General features: G+C 40.5%; 1 protein-coding gene across 11 annotated transcripts in view; it reads right to left on the bottom strand.

The window, feature by feature from the left end:
- PPFIA2 (PTPRF interacting protein alpha 2) overlaps nucleotides 1-19,779 on the bottom strand; it is a 446,534-nt gene that overhangs the window by 322,054 nt on the left and 104,701 nt on the right. For 5 of the 11 annotated variants that reach the window (XM_073651603.1, XM_073651602.1, XM_073651608.1 and 2 more), the window contains one exon: nucleotides 12,863-12,934. The exons of 4 other annotated variants lie outside the window; for them this stretch is intronic. In XM_073651603.1, coding sequence (XP_073507704.1) covers nucleotides 12,863-12,934 — 72 coding nt within the window. Of the gene's footprint in view, nucleotides 1-496; nucleotides 905-12,862; nucleotides 12,935-19,779 lie in introns of those variants that run through there. 2 more of the 11 variants (XM_073651612.1, XM_073651613.1) reach the window with 2 other exon arrangements.

The following is a 19,779-nucleotide window of genomic DNA, read 5'->3' on the forward strand; positions in this document are numbered from 1 at the left end:
ACCGGCAAGAAGACTTCTGCAATCTCACAAAAAATAGTTATTTTTTTCCCACCGGTATATTTTTAGAAGTGCTTATTCAGAGCCTGCGAAGAGCCAGGATTCAGTGGTTGGTTGTGTGAAATTAGCTATTTCAGGGTTTTTACGACGCTGATCATAGTGACAGTACAGGTCTAACCAAGATCATCCTAAGGGGTCGCTAATGAACTTGTTGAAGCAGTGGTTGGCATATTAGGATGGTACTGCCCCCTGCTGAGCATACCCAAAACATCACCAGGGATGGGAGTGTTAACGTTGATTATAAACAGGGGGGGGTAGTTTCCTTATGTGATCCCTTACCTTTAAGATCAAAAAAGCAGACGACTTATCATATACATGAAGAAATGAATTGGTTCTGAGTGACAAATCGCAATGGCTGTTCTCCTGTAAGCTAGTAAAGCAGTATAATTCTATTAGAGGAGTCAGTAATAAGAAGCACGGATGAGCTTATTCTACATACCTGAAAAGTGTAATACCTAGTCCCATTCGGAGGATGCACTTTAGGAGAAGCAGAAACTGTGTTCATATCCGAGAAAATCATTTCTGATCCCACAGGCAATACAATCCACAAATGATACAGATGCAGGCAAGGGAGTTAAGCTTCTTTATAAATCCTTTCATGCATTACGAGAGGCTACTGTACAAAATAAAACCTGCCCCATCCCTTCATATAGGAGCTCAAGCATTTAAAAGCTTCCATTGCTGACATATCTGAGCCGGCACAAAGCATTCGTAGCCCCCTGCTCTCATTTGAGCCTTAGAGGGGTGGCAAAATAAAACCACATAGGGACTCAGCTGTGGGAAAAAGAGAAGAAGAGCCCTGGAATACATGGAGCTCGTACAGAATCTGGCAATGCTTTGGTCCTGCCCATCTGTTCGCAGTGATTACCACCTCCCCTCAACCAGTCTAGCTAAGTGATTATGCTAAGCATCCAGGCTAACCAATAACACTCGGCTTCATTTACAGCATGAGTGCTTGGAGGAATACAGTCAGGGGACCTTTCCCAACACACAAACTGCACAGTGACACTACTTCTTCATTCCCGTAGAGTCACAATCCACCGCAGTCTTACTTAATATCACTTTGGACATTCGCCGGTTGCTTTAAATCTATTTTATTTTCAGCACTTATGTTAAAATGCTTCAGAGTATAGATATGAAAAAAAAAATAAAATAGTGAAATAAAAATTTGAGAATCCATTTTGCAGAATGTCGCAATAACGTGCATATTTTATTAATCGCTACTAAAACTTTACGGCCAAGTATTATAGTGTATTGATCTGGCTGACATTAAGCAAGCAGCTGGCAATAAAGTTCTTGGCAAATAAATGCAAGAATTTGTGATTTTTTTTAAAAATAAAAAAATTGGGGGGGGGGGGAATTTGGATTAGTTTAACATTTTGTTCAGTAAACTGCATATTAAAAAAAACAACAACTTACAGTTCTGAAAACAATCCAAACTGAAATTTGTTCCCCAGCCTTGTTATCTGATTTTAAGTTCGAAATTTTAGAAAAGTAATCAAACAGCCTGACAATTGCTGTTGCCATAATGTGAGGTTGACAGACACATCCACCTTCATGTAACTTTGTGACAAACAGAAAATGCATTAAAACATACATTTCTAATATTCTCATAAAAGCAGATGTTTAAAAACAAAAACAATGTCGAAATAATAGAGCAAGGTGTGAAAGTGTATAAGTATTACATTTATCTACATCAGTGTTCCAAGAACTCACGGCCCCAATGCATCAAGTACGGTATGTCCCTAGTATTGCACAGGTGATGGAAGTATCATCAAGGCATCAGGAATTCTCTCACCTGCACAATACTATGGAAATCCTGAAAACATGACCTGCTGGGGCCGTGAGGACGGGGTTTGGGAAACACTGATCTACTCCAACAGGAACTAGTGCTCTCCAAACACTAAGGCCAAATTCAGATGTCCATGAAACGGATTCCTGTATGGACTGTGATGTATAGACTGGCCGTGGATTTCCCAACTCGCACTCAAGAGCCACAAAGGCATATTAAAGGCTGTTGAGTTTGGGTCGGGAGACCTGCGGCCAGTCCTTACATCATGGACCATACAGGAACTGGGTTTCTAGGACATCTGAATTTGCCCTTAGCTCTTGAAAAGCACTTGCTCCTGTTGATGTAGATTATTGTAGTGCATCTGCATTCTCACATTTGTGTGAAATGTCCATGTGCTGCCAGATTTTTTTATCGGATGGTCCACGGACTCGTAGAGTTTTATAGATCCATTCACATATGCATGAAAATCACGGATCTGAGAATGAGATCTGTGAGGGTCAGAGAATGTTCTGTTCTGATCCGATTTTGAGGATTAGAATAGGACATACTCAATGCCTCTGTAAAAGTGGGCAGCACCCCGACACTGCACACAGATACAGGAATGTAGCCTTATTATGTATAGAACAGTCCCTTAGTATACAGTGTACTCACTATAGCACCATCCTTAGTTATATATATCTTTTATTATGTATGTATAACACTGTCCTTTATTACGTACCATCCACTCGTTATATATGGTGCCGTCCCTTATTATATAGCTTCCTCTGCTGTTTTGTACAGTGCTGTCCCTTATATAGTGTATTCTTGTTATTTTTGTCAGTCACAGCGCCCTCTTTTATTACATAGTCCTCTCTTGTTAGATATAAAATGACTGCTGATGGAGCACTCGGGGACCAGAAGACCAGTCCATCAGCTCCTCCATCAGAAAAGAAGCTTTCCCCTGCTCCATCAGCCGTTATTGCATTATATATATAACAAGAGAGGAAGGTATGTAATAAAAAACAGTGTGCTATATTATCCAATATGTAAGGGACGGTGCTGTGATGTAATTTGTACATAACAAAAGAGAGCACTGTGTAATAAGGGACAGCAATATACATAATAAAGGAGGCTATGTAAGAGGTATATATGTGTGTGTGGCTTTATATACATCTGTAGCTTTGTCGCCATAAAAGGTGGGGGGCCCAGACACATTTCTTGCACAGGGGCCCCAAGCAGTCAGTGTCCGCCCCTGATTTATGGCATCTATGTGCAGTGCTGTCTGTGATTAACATTATCATGGATAGCAGTTTTGCAATTTATTTAGTTTTCCATATGTGATAATCTCTGATGAAACACCGTCGGTAAAAACTAAAAAAAAAAACTGAAACCCCAACACTGCTGAAAATCTGATCCAAAACTCCAATGAACAACGGATCTGTGCTTTTACCCACAGGAAAAATCACATTCGTGTATAAATGAGGACTTTAGCCAGCTTTAAACACACAATTTTTTATTTTTTATTTTTTCATTTTAAAAACACAACTAAAACACTTAAAAGAAAAATGCTATGAGTATGGAAAATCCAACCCTAAGCATTAATGGCATTTCCAAAGGATACTGTACAAACGATCCCACTTCTAGGACCATCACCTAGCAGGTACAGACACTACAGTCTTTCTACAGTTCAATTTTTAAGTGGTCTCCTGGAGGGAGGTGGTGAACTTTGAAAATCCATGTTACGATGTATGTATAATCCTTTTTGCAAGTTTCCACACTTGATATTAAAATGAACATTTTACGAGTTCAGGTGGTGACACATGACAGCATGTTTATAGTTTGACAAAATACACTTATTAAACTCTTATTATGAGAAATAAGATTCTCTAGTCTGGCAGACCCAAGATTGAACTTGTTTGCCCCGAATGTTAAGCGTCATGTCTGGAGTAAAGCAGGCTTAGCTCATCGCCCACCTGTATCCCTCCAAAGACATATGGTGGTGATAGCATGTAGTAAGCTATAAGGATATTTTTCTGCTGCATAAACTTGGAGACTAGTCAGAATCAAGGAAAGAATGGTGGAAAGTGCAGAGATCTTTTGCTCCAGAGTGCTCGGGACTATAGGCTGTGATGAAGATTTGCCCCAACAGGAGAAAGTATAAGGACAGCAAAGACAATTCGTTTCCTTAAGTGACCCAACCACAGCCAGAGAACAAATATTCCTGGAGAGAACTGAAAACAGCTATGTATGAACAGCCCTCAAATATGTGTGCCAACATTGTAGCATCACACCCGAGATGGCTTGAGGCTGAAACTACTACAAAAGGTTCTTCCTCAAAAGAACTGAAAAAAATCATCTGAAATCTTATGCAAAAGTAATATTTCCAAAAATGATTTAACATTTTCTGGAATTTTTTATAGGATGATGAGAAAAAAGTGGGGTTTCCATGTCCAGATTCACATCAGTTACAGTAATCTCTGACTTTGAATTTGAGTAAATGTCTCTTTAAAGTTAATTATGAAACATAACCAAGTTAATGAGTTATAATTTGAAATTGATCACAAAATCCATGTGCAAATTTAGAAGTGCAGAGTTGTAATAAGTAATGCAGAAATGCGAAGTTTTATATACAAATATGGACTGGACAGAATCTTCTTAAAGCGTTATAGAAAATTTATAAATTCTAATTTATTGGCCAGTTCCAAAGGAGTAATGTTTTAAGAGAGACAAACAGATTGAAGTACATCAATAAAAGTTGTATTTATTTACAGTATGGGTCAAACAATAACTATTTTTTACTCCAAGTCTGTCTTCCAAGATACATAATATCTTTTGGGTCTGCAGGTCTTGCCGAGGTTGTCACTCTATGTGACTGCAGACTTGTGAATCCTCCCAGCCCTGGGAACAGCGGTCCTGTGACCACAAGATACGCATACTCCGGGCCAGAACCAGAATAGACTGTTTCCGGCCTTGCGCAATACATTTGCATTGAGCGCGCTGGAAACAGTCTAGTCGAGTTCTAGCCGGGAGTATGTATATCACATACTTGGGGTCACGAGACCGCTGTTCCCAACGCTGACACCGGTGAATCCTCACAGCGCACTTTGTAATTATTTAAATTTAAGAAATTTGCAGAATAGTTTGCAGAATTAAAACTACAAGTCCTCAAGGAACCAATATGTAAAAAGAGCTTCCTAAAATCAAAATTATTTAGATACCTAATTTCCATCACATACTGTATCCATAAAAGAAGGTTAAAATGTATTGTGAGATGAATCACAAAAGTTGCACAAAGGAAACTATCCTTTTATACCCCTATGGTCATTTATGCAATAGATTCACTGATGATAGTCTGTAAAGGGAGTAATCTGAGGAAAATAACTCCTTTTTAAAGAGAAGTGACCTAGTGGTCACCCGACCGCTGTGATTTGGTTTTCTAAGCCTGTCAGTCAATTTCCTCTGCTGAAGGACGTGTACAAGTACACTGGTAGGATTACATGCCAGACAGTTATAGTTGGATCACGTCCGGAACTTAGCGGCTCTTTGCCATCAAGGATCGATTTAATGAAGCTATGTGGGGCCGAGTTGCATTATAAGGCACATCCACACTTGTACTGTATGTGTGTATGCCAGGATAGGCAATGAAGGTAGGTAATGCCTTTGTCCATTCATGAATAGTGACCTTAAAATATAAGGGACTGGTGCACTTCACAAAATAGATGGCATCATGAGAAAAGAAGATTATGTGGCAATACTGAAGCAACATCTCAAGACATCAGCCAGGAAGTTAAATCGTGGGCGGAAATGGGTCTTCCAAATGGACAATGACCCGAAGCATACTGCCAAAATGATAACAAAGAGGCTTAAGGATAACAAAGTCAATGTTTTGGAGTGGCCATCACAAAGCCCTGATCTCAATCCTTTTGAAAATTTATGGGCAAAGCTGAAAAGGCAGGTGTGAGCAAGGCGACCTACAAACCTGGATCAGTTACACCAGTTTTGTCAGGAGGAGTGGGCCCAAATTCCAACCAACTTTTGTGAGAAGCTTGTGGAAGGATATCCCAAACGTTTGACTCAAGTCATTCAGTTTAAGGGCAATGGTACCAAATACTAATGAAATGTATGTAAACTTTTGATTTTGCAGTAAGTAATAAAAATACCTTAAAACATTCTCTCTCTCTCATTATTCTGGCATTTGGGAAATATTAAAAATTATGATAATCCTAACTGACCTAAAACGGGAAAGGTTTATTTTGATTTCATGTCAGAGATTGCGAAAAACATGCATATGTGTATTTTTATACAGTGTATGGAAACTTCTGGTTTCAACTGTATATATATCGTATTTTGCGGATTATAAGACGCACCCCAAATTTTGGGGTGCAAATTAGTAAAAATTGTTTGTTTTATTTAATAAAATGGTGTGTCTTATAATGCTTTTTACCTGGGGGCAGCGGTGGTGGAGCGGGGGGTCAAAGGAGCCAGGGTCACACATATCGGAGATTGGCGGCGGAGGTGGCTGCAGCAGGAGTCGGGTGATGCTGCGGACCCCGTCCTCAGAAAAAGTGTCAGTGATTCAAAGCGGTGGTTGTGACGGCGGTAGCAGGGCGAGTTCAGCGGGACGATGCTGCAGCCCCATCCTCAGAAGTCGGCGGTGAGAGGAGGAGAGGTTCCCTATCCTGTACATAGCCCTGCGCTGTGCTTCGGTAAAAAGGCCGCCGGAGCATGCGCAGATCAAGAATTTGGGAGAAGAGATATCGGGAGATGAGATCTGATCTCTAAAGATCTCGATCTGCACATGCTCCGGCGGCCATTTTACAGTAGCACAACACAGGGCTATGTACGGGATAGGGAACCTCGCTTCCTCTCACAGCCAACTTTTGAGGACGGGCCGCAGCATCGCCCCGATGAACTCGCCCAGCTCCCGCCGCCACCACCACCGCCTTGAATCACTGACACTTCTGAGGACGGAGCCACAGAATCGCCCTGCTACCGTCGCAGCCGCCACCAACCTCCTGTGTCTGGGACCCCGATCCGATGCCAGGTAAAATACCGTAACTTCTCATTATAAAACGCACCCCTCTTTTCCTCCCAAATTTGAGGGTAAAAAGTGCATCTTATAATCTGAAAAATACAGTATATATATTAGAGCATCCACTCGCTTTGGCGGCAGCTAAGGTAAATGCACAGGCCTTCTGGTTCTGGTGCAAAGTATTTTGAAGTTTATTATCAGTCATAAACTTCAGTAAAGTCCTCAGGAATACAAAATAGCCTCTCTTGCTCTCAAAGGTAGAAATAAACAAACAGTCTTTAATGCAACAAAACACGGGCTCACCCGCTTAGCGTCTTGTCTTGACCAGAACATAACAGCTATTTCCACCTCATAACACAGACCACATCTGAGGCAGCGGAACTGTCTTAAATAGGCAATTCCAAGACCTGGAACTGGAGGTAAGGGAGCAGCTGCTCCCACCCAGCTCTTTCAGCTGCTCCTAAAACCCTGACCTAAAAATGTGGGCCCATTAAAAAAAAACTCTCAGCACGATCTGTGCTGGAGGCTGCTTTCCAGGTTTCATATCACCGAAGCTAAGTACCTAGGTGACAGATACACTCCCTCCAGGACTTGTCTGGCTGCAACCTTACAATATGTATATTTTAAGTCCTTTTCTCATGTAAAAAAATGTTCTACTTGTAATAATTAAATAACACATGTTATTCAATCTTCAGATTTAGGCTGTGTGCCCACTATGCGTTTTTTAAGCGTTTCCGCAGCGGCAATTCCGCTGCAGAAACGCTTAAAAAACGCTTAGTAGAAGGTCTGCCATGTTCCCCAATGATAATCAGCATGTGCTGTGCACATGCTGCGGAAATTTACGCTGCGGATTATCATTGCGGGAAAATCCGCAGCACTACCAATTATTTTGCGGAATCGCGGCGATTTGGCGGCCATAGACTTGCTTTTAATCGCTTAATATCCGCATGACTACATGTGCACATGTGGATATTAAGCGATTCAATGTGCAGATGGTACCCGGGTCTGGAGAAGAGGAGTAAAAAAAAAAAAAAGAATTTAAAATTAAAAAACATATTATACTTACCTTCCGATGTCAAGCGGTCTATCCAGTATATCTTGGCTCCCCGGTGGCTCGCGATGGAGTAAAAGGACCGTCTATGACGTCATTCAGTCATGTGACAGATCACGCGACTGCTGACGTTGGTGGTCGCGTGACCTGTCACATGACTAAATGACGTCATGGAAGGTTCTTTTACACCACCGTGAGACACCGGGAAGACCGGAGAAGGAGACCAGGGGTCATCGGAAGGTGAGTGAGTATAATGTTTTTTTTTTATTTTTTACCATTTTTATTCTTTTTTTTTTTAACTAACTTGGTCATACTATATAAAATCCCTGCTGGTTGCATGGATTTATATAGTGTGACCAAGTTGTCAAGCACTTTCCAAGTGATGCTAAAATCGCTTGGAAAGCGTTTGACAACCCGCATGCGGAAATGCATGTGAAGAACGCTTCACATCCGCATGTCCCTGGCAGGAAAAACACATGTACAATCCGCATGTACAATCCGCATGTACAATCCGCATGCGTTTTTTTCTGCCAGGGAGATGCAGAAACGCTCAGGAAAAAATCAGGAGGATTTCTGCATCGTGGGCACTAAGCCTATTGGATATAACCTCATAGTTTTACTCTTCACAGTATAATGTTTCCATTTTGCATTTGAAAAGCAGATTTGGATACTGCATACAATTATAACCATGACTCATTCCCAGTCATCAGCATACAGTACACTTCAGCAAATAGTTTATAAATTTTGTAAGACTGTTAACGCCACTTAGCACAAGTAAAATAAATTATAGGCAAAGACCACTTAAAAACAGAACCTTTCACCTCTTACTTAACAGATGTTGACCTCATTTTTCAACTGAATATGGTCATTACTCAATAATCTCATATACATGTTGCTTATTTCCAATTCTTTATAGTGTGATAACATAATAACCCACATTTCTAGTTACCAATTATCTTCCATTCTTGATCTACTGGTGGCACAGAACTAACCCTTTTATTTCATTTTACTTTTTAACATATTTCACAGCACTGTTCAGAGGTTTTCACCATTCGCATCACTTACTGCACATATAGAGAACCTGCATATGTACAGTACAGACCAAAAGTTTGGACACACCTTCTCATTTAAAGATTTTTCTGTATTTTCATGACTATGAAAATTGTACATTCACACTGAAGGCATCAAAACTATGAATTAACACATGTGGAATTATATACTTAACAAAAAAGTGTGAAACAACTGAAAATATGTCTTATATTCTAGGTTCTTCAAAGTAGCCACCTTTTGCACACTCTTGGCATTCTCTTGATGAGCTTCAAGAGGTAGTCAACGGAAATGATCTTCCAACAATCTTGAAGGAGTTCCCAGAGATGCTTAGCACTTGTTGGCCCTTTTGCCTTCACTCTGTGGTCCAGCTCACCCCAAACCATCTCGATTGGGTTCAGGTCTGGTGACTGTGGAGGCCAGGTCATCTGGCGCAGCACCCCATCACTCTCCTTCTTGGTCAAATAGCCCTTACACAGCCTGGAGGTGTGTTTGGGGTCATTGTCCTGTTGAAAAATAAATGATGGTCCAACTAAACGCAAACCGGATGTAATAGCATGCCGCTGCAAGATGCTGTGGTAGCCATGCTGGTTCAGTATGCCTTCAATTTTGAATAAATCCCCAACAGTGTCACCAGCAAAGCACCCCCACACCATCATAACTCCTCCTCCATGCTTCACGGTGGGAACCAGACATGTAGAGTCCATCCGTTCACCTTTTCTGCGTCGCACAAAGACATGATGGTTGGAACCAAAGATCTCAAATTTGGACTCATCAGACCAAAGCACAGATTTCCACTGGTCTAATGTCCATTCCTTGTGTTCTTTAGCCCAAACAAGTCTCTTATGCTTGTTGCCTGTCCTTAGCAGTGGTTTCCTAGCAGCTATTTTACCATGAAGGCCGGCTGCACAAAGTCTCCTCTTAACAGTTGTTGTAGAGATGTGTCTGCTGCTAGAACTCTGTGTGGCATTGACCTGGTCTCTAATCTGAGCTGCTGTTAACCTGCGATTTCGGAGGCTGGTGACTCGGTTAAACTTATCCTCAGAAGCAGAGGTGACTCTTGGTCTTCCTTTCCTGGGGCGGTCCTCATGTGAGCCAGTTTCTTTGTAGCGCTTGATAGTTTTTGCAAATGCACTTGGGGATACTTTCAAAGTTTTCCCAATTTTTCGGACTGACTGACCTTCATTTCTTAAAGTAATGATGGCCACTCGTTTTTCTTTACTTAGCTGCTTTTTTCTTGCCATAATACAAATTCTAACAGTCTATTCAGTAGGACTATCAGTTGTGTATTCACCTGACTTCTGCACAACACAACTGATGGTCCCATCCCCATTTATAAGGCAAGAAATCCCACTTATTAAACCTGACAGGGCACACCTGTGAAGTGAAAACCATTTCCGGTGACTACCTCTTGAAGCTCATCAAGAGAATGCCAAGAGTGTGCAAAGCAGTCATCAAAGCAAAAGGTGGCTACTTTGAAGAACCTAGAATATAAGACATATTTTCAGTTGTTTCACACTTTTTTGTTAAGTATATAATTCCACATGTGTTAATTCATAGTTTTGATGCCTTCAGTGTGAATGTCCAATTTTCAAAGTCATGAAAATACAGAATAATATTTAAATGTGAGGGTGTGTCCAAACTTTTGGTCTGTACTGTACCTATTAATGACCTATATTTAGAATATGTGGGTCCGAAACCTGGCAATCCCACTGATCCCCTGGCATCTGTGACAGGTGAATAGGAGATAAGATGCTGCACTCGGCATTGGCCGCCTAAACAATGTATAGAGCTGTGATGTTCTGCTCCATATATTGCTTACATCCAGAGCAGATATCAGCTACTCAGTGAGGTTGGCAAGTGGCATACGCCCACAGATCTAATTCTGATAACCTATCCTACAGATAGATCATCAATATGTAGCCTCAGACACCTCCTTTAATGGAGTATACGTAAATGGGGGGTCAAGAGTTGGGCAACAAGATTTGCACTACCCTGGTCCAGTGTGCAGTACAGTCCTACTTCTTCACTTTTGTTTGGCACCCTTGGCATTTCTAGTGTTTACCAAGCTCTGTGATATCATGACGTTTTGGAGCTTTGTAACTGTCAGAGGCTCCAAGAATTCTGGCAACAAAAGTCAAGACTGACCTGGTCCGCATGCCACTGAGTACTGGAGTGGACGCTCGACCAGGACAGGGCAAATCTTTTTGCTCAACTCTAGGGCGGACTATGACGGGGATTACTTGAATCGATTGATGAAAATAACACCTTAAAGGGAATCTGTCACCTGAAAAAATGCTATTAACCTACATATATTTTTCAGGTGACAGGTTTCCCTTAAGGTTATATTTAGACGTAGCGTTTTTGCAGTGTTTTTTTCTGCAGCCAAAACCTGCTCTTTTGGCAGTAAAAACACTGCAAACAACAGGTTTTGCTGTATTTTGGAAGCTTATTTTAGTGCATCGTTTGCTGCATTTTTACTGTGCTTCCTTTTGGTGCGGATTACATGTGTGATGTGTCAAAACTATGTTTAATTAGTATTATTCACCAAAAATTATCTATCTCTCTATCTATCTATATCTGTACGAATCTATCTATCTATCTATCTATCTATCTATCTATCTACTGTATGTATCTATCCATCTATCCCATATCTATCTATATATCTAAAAGCAAAAAACAAAAAGCAGCACCAGAAAAACGTTTCGGTGCAAAGCCCCCCAGGTACGTACCAATCCTTTATATATACAAAAAAATGTGGAGGCAGCACACATATAGAGTGAAAAATGCTGATGTTGTTTAATAGCCCATGTGTTAACATTTCACTCCAATATTGTGGACCTTTCTCAAGCCTCTCCCAAGTTTGAGAAAGATTCACAATATTAGACCGAAACATTGCCACATGGGCTATTAAACAACATCTACTTTTTTCACTCTACATTTTTTGGATATCTTTATATCTATCTATCCCATATCTATCTATTTATCTATCTGATATCTATCCCATATCTATCTATTTGTGATTCTAATGCAAAAGTTGTAAAATCCTTTACGAGTCATTCACTGTAAGAAATCTGAGTCTTGCCTGTACACAAACAAGGGCAGAGATGACAGACTATGATGGGGAGAATGAGGCAGGTAAAACAAAATATGACAGTCGGTTATCAGTTTGCCCTTGACATGCTGTATATTAAGTAGATGTCAGTTTAAGGGTGGTGTTAATTCTTGATATTTTTATGTCATTCTATTGACATTTTGTCTTAATATAGTCAATGCCTGCCAGTAAAAATGACTGAGAACCGCAGTGTTAGATTCTAATTTTCCAAGGGGCCTCGGCCTACAGCATCAAACCATTGATGAATAGGAAGGCAATGTCAGTAGTGCAGCATATTGTCAGCATGATTATTTCATAGCTAAGGAAAGTGAGATTTCAATAATACCAACAAAAAGGAGACAAAAATGATAAGTAAGAAAACTGAGCAAACTCGACACGTAGACTGAGACAGTATTCATCACCAACAGGACTTTTTCTAAATATCTTTCATTTCTGCCAGTACAGCTGAGGTCAATATAAAATCATTGGCTCCAACGTCAGCTATTTGGCAGGTTCTTTTAGATACCAACAGTGTTTATCTCTTTCACTGCCAAGGACATATGTAACACATCATGACTGAACAATTGTCACGAGAAGACTACGAATCAAAATGCTTTGTATGTAGTGTGTCTTATAATCCATGTGTGTCTTAAAGTTACATGTCGTCACAGCACTTTTCACCTTTCAAAAAAATCTATAAAAAAAAGAATGACAAACAGAGTTGGTGTGAATTTATTCGCATGTCCCATTCCTTTGGTCATGATAGTGGTCTGTGTCCACTAGAATGTGAGAGGGAGGACCGCCTCTTACCTGACGGCATCCGCCTGCTGACTCGACGTCGCTGTTGTAGCGTGACACACTTGTGTTGTTGCTCCAGGCCGGCTAATCAAAAAGAGACAAAAACGCCATCAGGTGATGGGGGCTGTACTCTGTCTCCCATTTCAGTGACCACAGACCACTGGAATGGGACGCGCAAATTGATTCGAAACTATCTCTAATGGCAAACAATGAGGCCCTAATTCATCAATGCAATTTCATCAGAATTCTAGCACAAATTGCTTTGAAAAGTTGCAACTTAGAGTTGCGAATTTTTTTTGCGACTTTTGGCACTTTAACTTTAGTGCAGGTGCAGTACCACAGCTTGTCTAATTCAAGACGAGCTGTGGCATGCCTTAAACTAGGAGTCCTACTCCAGGCCCTGACTGCAGAAAGATTTGTGGCTGAGTGCATGGAGGCGCACAGACATTCATGATTCATTGACAGACATGCGCCTTTTAATGAATCAGGAGAGTCTTACTCCAACACACCCCGTTATCAAGACCAGCGTGAATATCATTCTTTGATGAAACAGGGCCTAAGAGTGACTGTAGCCTTAGATGGTCTTGATTTTTTTATTAAAGCCATAAAATTGCACAGAGACATAGGCATAAGTGGCATGCATGAACTCTGCCATTTTTTAAAAGGTGTTTTCCCAAGATTGAAAGAAATACTCTATCCATGGGATAGAAAATAACTTACTGATGGCTGCCTTTCCAACCCCTGTGACTCCCACCAATTGTGAGAACGGGACTCTGCAGAGTCTCATCTAAATTGAGCAGAGGTTGAGCATGTGAATCTCTGCTGTAATAACTGTCTAAGGGACAGCCGGAGAAAGCCGAACACTATACTCGGTTTCCTCTGGTAGTCTCATAGACAATTCTCTCCATTCAGATGGGGCTTTGCTGTAATCTGTGATCAGTAAACTATCCCCTATTCTATCTTAAAATCTTGGAAAACATCCTTTAACTTTTGTTTTTTTAGCCATGTTACAGTTTTATGTAAAACATTATTGAAGGTGCACATGAATGTAAATTACCGGTTGGAGTGAAAGCTCAGATATCTTTTTTCATAAAATACATGGTAAACAAGATGTTCTTGCTTAATAATTAGGAATTTATGTTCAACATGCCGCACTGAAGAAGCTGGGTGAAACGCGCATTGGAGAGCAGGGCTACACACCTAACAAGGTTCCACATTATTACTATGTAAGTTTGCCTCCTATACTCTTCTGTCTGATGTACTGTATATGCTAACCATTAGGCAACATACTGCAATTGATATTGTGGGCATACTAATTATATACTGTTTATAGCCTTGGGAGGTTTGCTGTTAGCCATCAATTGAGCTACTCTGTTTTTATAACAAAATCTATTATATTTTATATTTAAGAAAGTTGATATATTTGTGAGATATTTTGTAGCACCATTTTTTATTTTGTTTTATCTTGTGATACTTAGGTGCCCCTCTCTTATTCAGCCAGATACTTTTTGGTTAGAGGAATATTGGTTGATCCTAATATGTACGTGTGTTTCCTGAAACTACTGAGAGTCTAAAAAATCCCCAGTGGGCGGTGTGAGAATTGCAAGGTTTGTATTTCATTACAAACCTGATTTAAATAATAGATGATTTTACTGAAGATAGCTTAAATGAAACTGTCTTTGACAGGAAAATAAGTGTAAATTTGGAAAACAATTGAATGAACAGAATAGAAAGTGGACATTTTACCCTAAAGATCTGAGAGTGTGAATATTATTTACAAGAAAAAGACAAATTGTAAAATTCAATAAAGAATAAAAAAATATAATAAAATAAAAAGTTCAATCAGGATAGCTTGGTTTTATGCTGAGAAGTTTTAATGTCCATTATTTTACAAGTCATTTACATTCTGCGACTACATAAGATGTTTGAAATGAGACACATCATAAAAGGTTACCATTTTAGAGGGTCATCAGAGCATTTGAAGGTTTCCATACCTCTTGTTCATCTTAAAGGACAGCTGCCTATAATCATCCTAAACTAGAGGATTAGTGAGGTCCTAACAGTTAAAAACCCACCAGAATTTTATATAATTTCATCATGAAAAAAAAAAATTAATGTTGAAGTTTAAATAAAAACAGAGCTGATCATTCAAGTTCTTTTTATAATGTAATTCTAGAATACATCAAATTAACAATAGTAAACAGGTGAAACAAAATTGAACGCCTCCTCGTGTGTGATGAAATCCATATATGCTACAGAATAGCACAAGACTTCTGTATACAAGAGACAACCTGAATGAGATATCCTTACAGAGATAACCCATTAAACACAACCCCTTAACCGGGATCAGTGCCTAGAGGCACAAGGAGGATTGGGTGAGTAATAGGGATTGTCGACAGTCCAAATCGTAGCTTTAGATATGAGAAAACACTATAAATTCAAAATTTAAAATATTGAATAGAATGGTTCCCAATCTGTAGACCAAACTTGACCATGTACAATAAGGTCGCCCATTTCTTTGCAGTAGAAGTACATGGCTACCTGCAATTTTCACTAACAGTTAAGAAACCTATACACACTAGACTAACGACAGCCAATATTGGTATGCTCAGCCACCAGTCTATTGTGCATGACGGCCCCCTGACTCTCCCCGACAGGTGATGTGCTCCCTGAAGATAAGCCACCACCACAGAGGTCTGAAAGCAGCTCTCTCATAGAGAATAGAAGAGTGCTCACTAGAGCGAGAGCTCCTGTGGATGGAGGAGTCGGGAGAGGTGGCTGCTGGCCGAACAATTGGCCAAAAAGATTTTTATTGTGTATGTGTCCCATAACCATTAAGTTCAGAGAGTTTGAGATGATTGCAAACTGGATATTTTTTAGAGCAATGCAATAAATTGGATTACGCTTCCCATGCATCAAATTAAAAAATTCTATATGAAACTAAATAATGTGATTCATGCACCTATATATTAAAGAGGTATTTAATATTTCTCTTTCACATTTTTTTGCATGCATTTGAGTAGAATTGTCTCCACATGCAACTGTTAAGGAGGTTACCATAACCAATAGATATAAAATAAATCATCGCCGTATTACAGCAAGAATGACCTACATTCTGTTAACACAGAGATTGCTTCTTTAGAATCATCAGCTCCATCACTGTTATTTTTTACTACAGCAGCAGCGTAAGCTTCAGATAAAATACTGGTTACACAGCGTCACTTGGTGGTTTAAGAATGAAAACAATCTAAAAAAATAAATCCTGCCTCCAAAAGCATTAACAGTTTACTGACAAAGTCAAGGGCTATTGAAAATTCTATACATATATATATATGTATAAGTATTTGATACACTGCCAATTTTGCAAGTTTTCCCACCTACAAAGAATGGAAAGGTCTGTAATTTTTATTGTAGGTACACTTCAAGACAGAAACTAAAAATGAAAACTAGAAAATCACATTGTATGATTTTTACATAATTAAATTGCATTTTATTGCATGAAATAAGTATCTGATCACCTACCAACCAGCAAGAATGCTGTCTCTCACAGACCTGACTAAGGATACCAGGGACAAAATTGTAGACCTGCACAAGGCTGGGATGGGCAAAAGGACAATAGGCAAACAACTTGGTGAGAACGCAACAGCTGTTGGCACAATTATTAGAAAATGGAAGAAACACCAGATGACTGTCAATCTTCCTTGGTCCGGGGCTCCATGCAAGATCTCACCTCATGAGGTAAGGATGATTCTGACAAAGGTCAGGAATAAGCCCAGAACTACAATGGAGGACCTGGTCAATGACCTGAAGAGAGCTGGGACCACGGTTTCAAATATTACCATTAGTAACACACTAATCTGTCATGGATTAAAATCCTGAAGGGCATCCAAGGTCCCCTTGCTCACGCCAGCACATTTCCAGGCCCGTTTGAAGATCACCAGTGACCATCTGGATGATCCAGAGGAGGCATTGGAGAAGGTCATGTGGTCAAATTACACCAAAACAGAATTTTTGGTATCAACTCCACGTCCCGTGTTTGGAGGAAGAAGAAGGATGAGTACAATCCCAAGAACACCATCCCAACCATGAAGCATGGTGGGGGAAACATCACACTTAGGGGGTGCTTTTCTGCAAAGGGAACAGGACGACTGCACCGTATTGAAGGGAGGATGGATGGGGTCATGTATCGTAAGATTTTGGCCAACAACCTCCTTTCCTCAGTAAGAGCATTGTATATGGGACGTGGCCGGGACTTCCAGCATGACAATGACCCAAAACACACAGCCAGGGCAACTAATGAGTGGCTCCATAACAAACATTCCAAGGTCCTGGCATGGCCTAGCCAGTCTCCAGAAATGAACCCAATAGAAAATCTTTGGAGGGAGCTGAAACGCAATGTTGCCCAGCAACAGTCCCGAAACCTGAAAGATCTGGAGAAGATGTGTATGGCGGAGTGGGCCAAAATCTCTGCTGTAGTGTGTGCAAACTTGGTCAAAAACTACAGGAAATGTCTGACCTCTGTAATTGCAAACAAAGATTTCTGTACCAAATATTAAGTTCTGTTTTTCTATTGTATAAAATACTTATTTCATGCAATAAAATACAAATTAATTATGTACAAATCATACAATGTGATTATCTGGATTTTTTTTAGATTCTACCTCTCACAGGTGAAGTGTACCTATGATAAAAATTACAGACCTCTCCATTCTTTGTAGGTCGGAAAACGTACAAAATTCCCATTGTGTATATATTATATATATATACACACAGTACAGACCAAAAGTTTGGACACACCTCATTTAAAGATTTTTCTGTATTTTCATGACTATGAAAATTGTACATTCACACTGAAGGCATCAAAACTATGAATTAACACATGTGGAATTATATACTTAACAAAAAAGTGTGAAACAACTGAAAATATGTCTTATATTCTAGGTTCTTCAAAGTAGCCACCTTTTGCTTTGATGACAGCTTTGCACACTCTTGGCATTCTCTTGATGAGCTTCAAGAGGTAGTCACCATAAATGGTCTTCCAACAATCTTGAAGGAGTTCCCAGAGATGCTTAGCACTTGTTGGCCCTTTTGCCTTCACTCTGCGGTCCAGCTCACCCCAGAGCGATGGCCGGCGCGTGTGCACTGATATGTTGATGTTTTCTTCATAAAATGGTGCTGGAGTCAACGTGTGTGCATCCCGCGATATCCGGTGCCATTTTGTTGAAGACACTGTGTGCGAATTCGCATACATAGTGTTTTCAATAAAATGGCGCTGTAGTGCGTTATGTGCATATGCTGACTCACTCACCCGAGGCTTACATGATGACAGAGAACTTGTCCTCCAAAGTCTTGATCTGCACCTGCTTCTGCTCCCATTTACAGCCCGCGGCCTCGGCGCCGCTCAGGAACCTGCTGCCACAGCCGCTTTTCTTGCTGCTGCCGCCCTTCTTCAGCCCCCAGCCACCCCCGGAGCTCTTCCCGGCCACCATCACCAGTGTTCTGGTCGACATAGCCACCGTCTGCCAGCAGGTCGGAGTCATCGCCACCCACCACCTCCTCCCGGGTCTGCACCAGTTTCACCACCTGGTGGTGGTGCAAGTCCTGGTATACTGTGCTATCTGGCGCCATTTTGTTGAAGACACAGTGTGAGAATTTGTCTTCATTAAAATAGTACCGGAGGTTGTGGTATGCGCAGGCAATGACTCCGGCCCCACACTTCTCCTCTAGCCTTGTCCGCCGGAGATCAGCCTCGTCCTCATGGCGCCGGAGATAGCGGTATGCGTAGGTGCTGACTCTACCGCCAAACTCTTCTCCAGCCTTGTCCTCCTTCCTGTAATCTCGAGGCACTGGACTGCCGGTCTATTAGCGCTGGATGCGTCCTTCTGACTCCGGCCACACTGAGCAGGCGCAGCCTATACCGGCTATGGACAGAAGGACACATCCAGCGTTATATTATAGATATTATATATATATATTTATATATACACACAATATGTACAGCGGGTAAAATAAGTATTGAACATCACCAATTTTCTATGTAAACATATTTCTAAAGGTGCTATTGACATGTAATTTTCACCAGATGTCGGTAACAACCCATCTGGTCCACACAGGCAAATAAATCAAGCCATAACTGTATATAAATTAAATTATGTGTAATAATGAGAAATGACACAGGGGATAAAGTATTGAACACACTTACTGAAATGTATTTACTACTTTGTACAAAAGCCTTTGTTGGTGATGACGACTTCAAGACGCCTCCTATATGGAGAAACTAGTCACACACATAGCTCAGGTGTGATTTTGGCCCATTCTTCCACACAAACACTCTACAAATCTTGAAGGTGCCGTGGGCTCCTTCTATGAACTCTGAGCTTTAGATCCTTTTATAAATTTTCTATTGGATTCAGGTCAGGTGATTGGTTGGGCCATTCCAGCAGCTTTATTTTCTTTCTCAGAAACAAATTAAGTGTTTCTTGGCTGTGAGTTTGGGATCATTGTCTTGCTGAAATGTCCACCCTCGTTTTATCTTCATTATCCAGACAGATGGCAGTAGATTTTTTATCAAGAATGTCTCGGTCCATTCATCCTTTCTTTACTTATATGAAGTTTGCCAGTGCCATATGTTGAAAAACAGCCCCACACCATGATGTTCCCACCTCCTAACTTCACTGTTATTATGGTGCTTTAGGGGTGATATGCAGTGTCTTTTGGCCTTCAAAAATGGTGTGTATTATCGCATCCAAAAAGTTATATTTTGGTCTCATTTCACCAGACTATATTCTTGCAGTATTTCACAGACTTGTCTAAATGTTGTTGAACAAATTTTAAATGCCCTTGAACATGCTTTTTGTTCAGCAACGGAGTATTGTGTGTTGAGTGTGCATTAGTGTTGAGCATTCCGATACTGAAATATCGGGTATCGG

Source organism: Phyllobates terribilis, unplaced genomic scaffold (assembly GCF_046119375.1).
Source record: "Phyllobates terribilis strain yellow unplaced genomic scaffold, ASM4611937v1 Scaffold_11__3_contigs__length_659146591, whole genome shotgun sequence".
NCBI lineage: Eukaryota > Metazoa > Chordata > Amphibia > Anura > Dendrobatidae > Phyllobates > Phyllobates terribilis.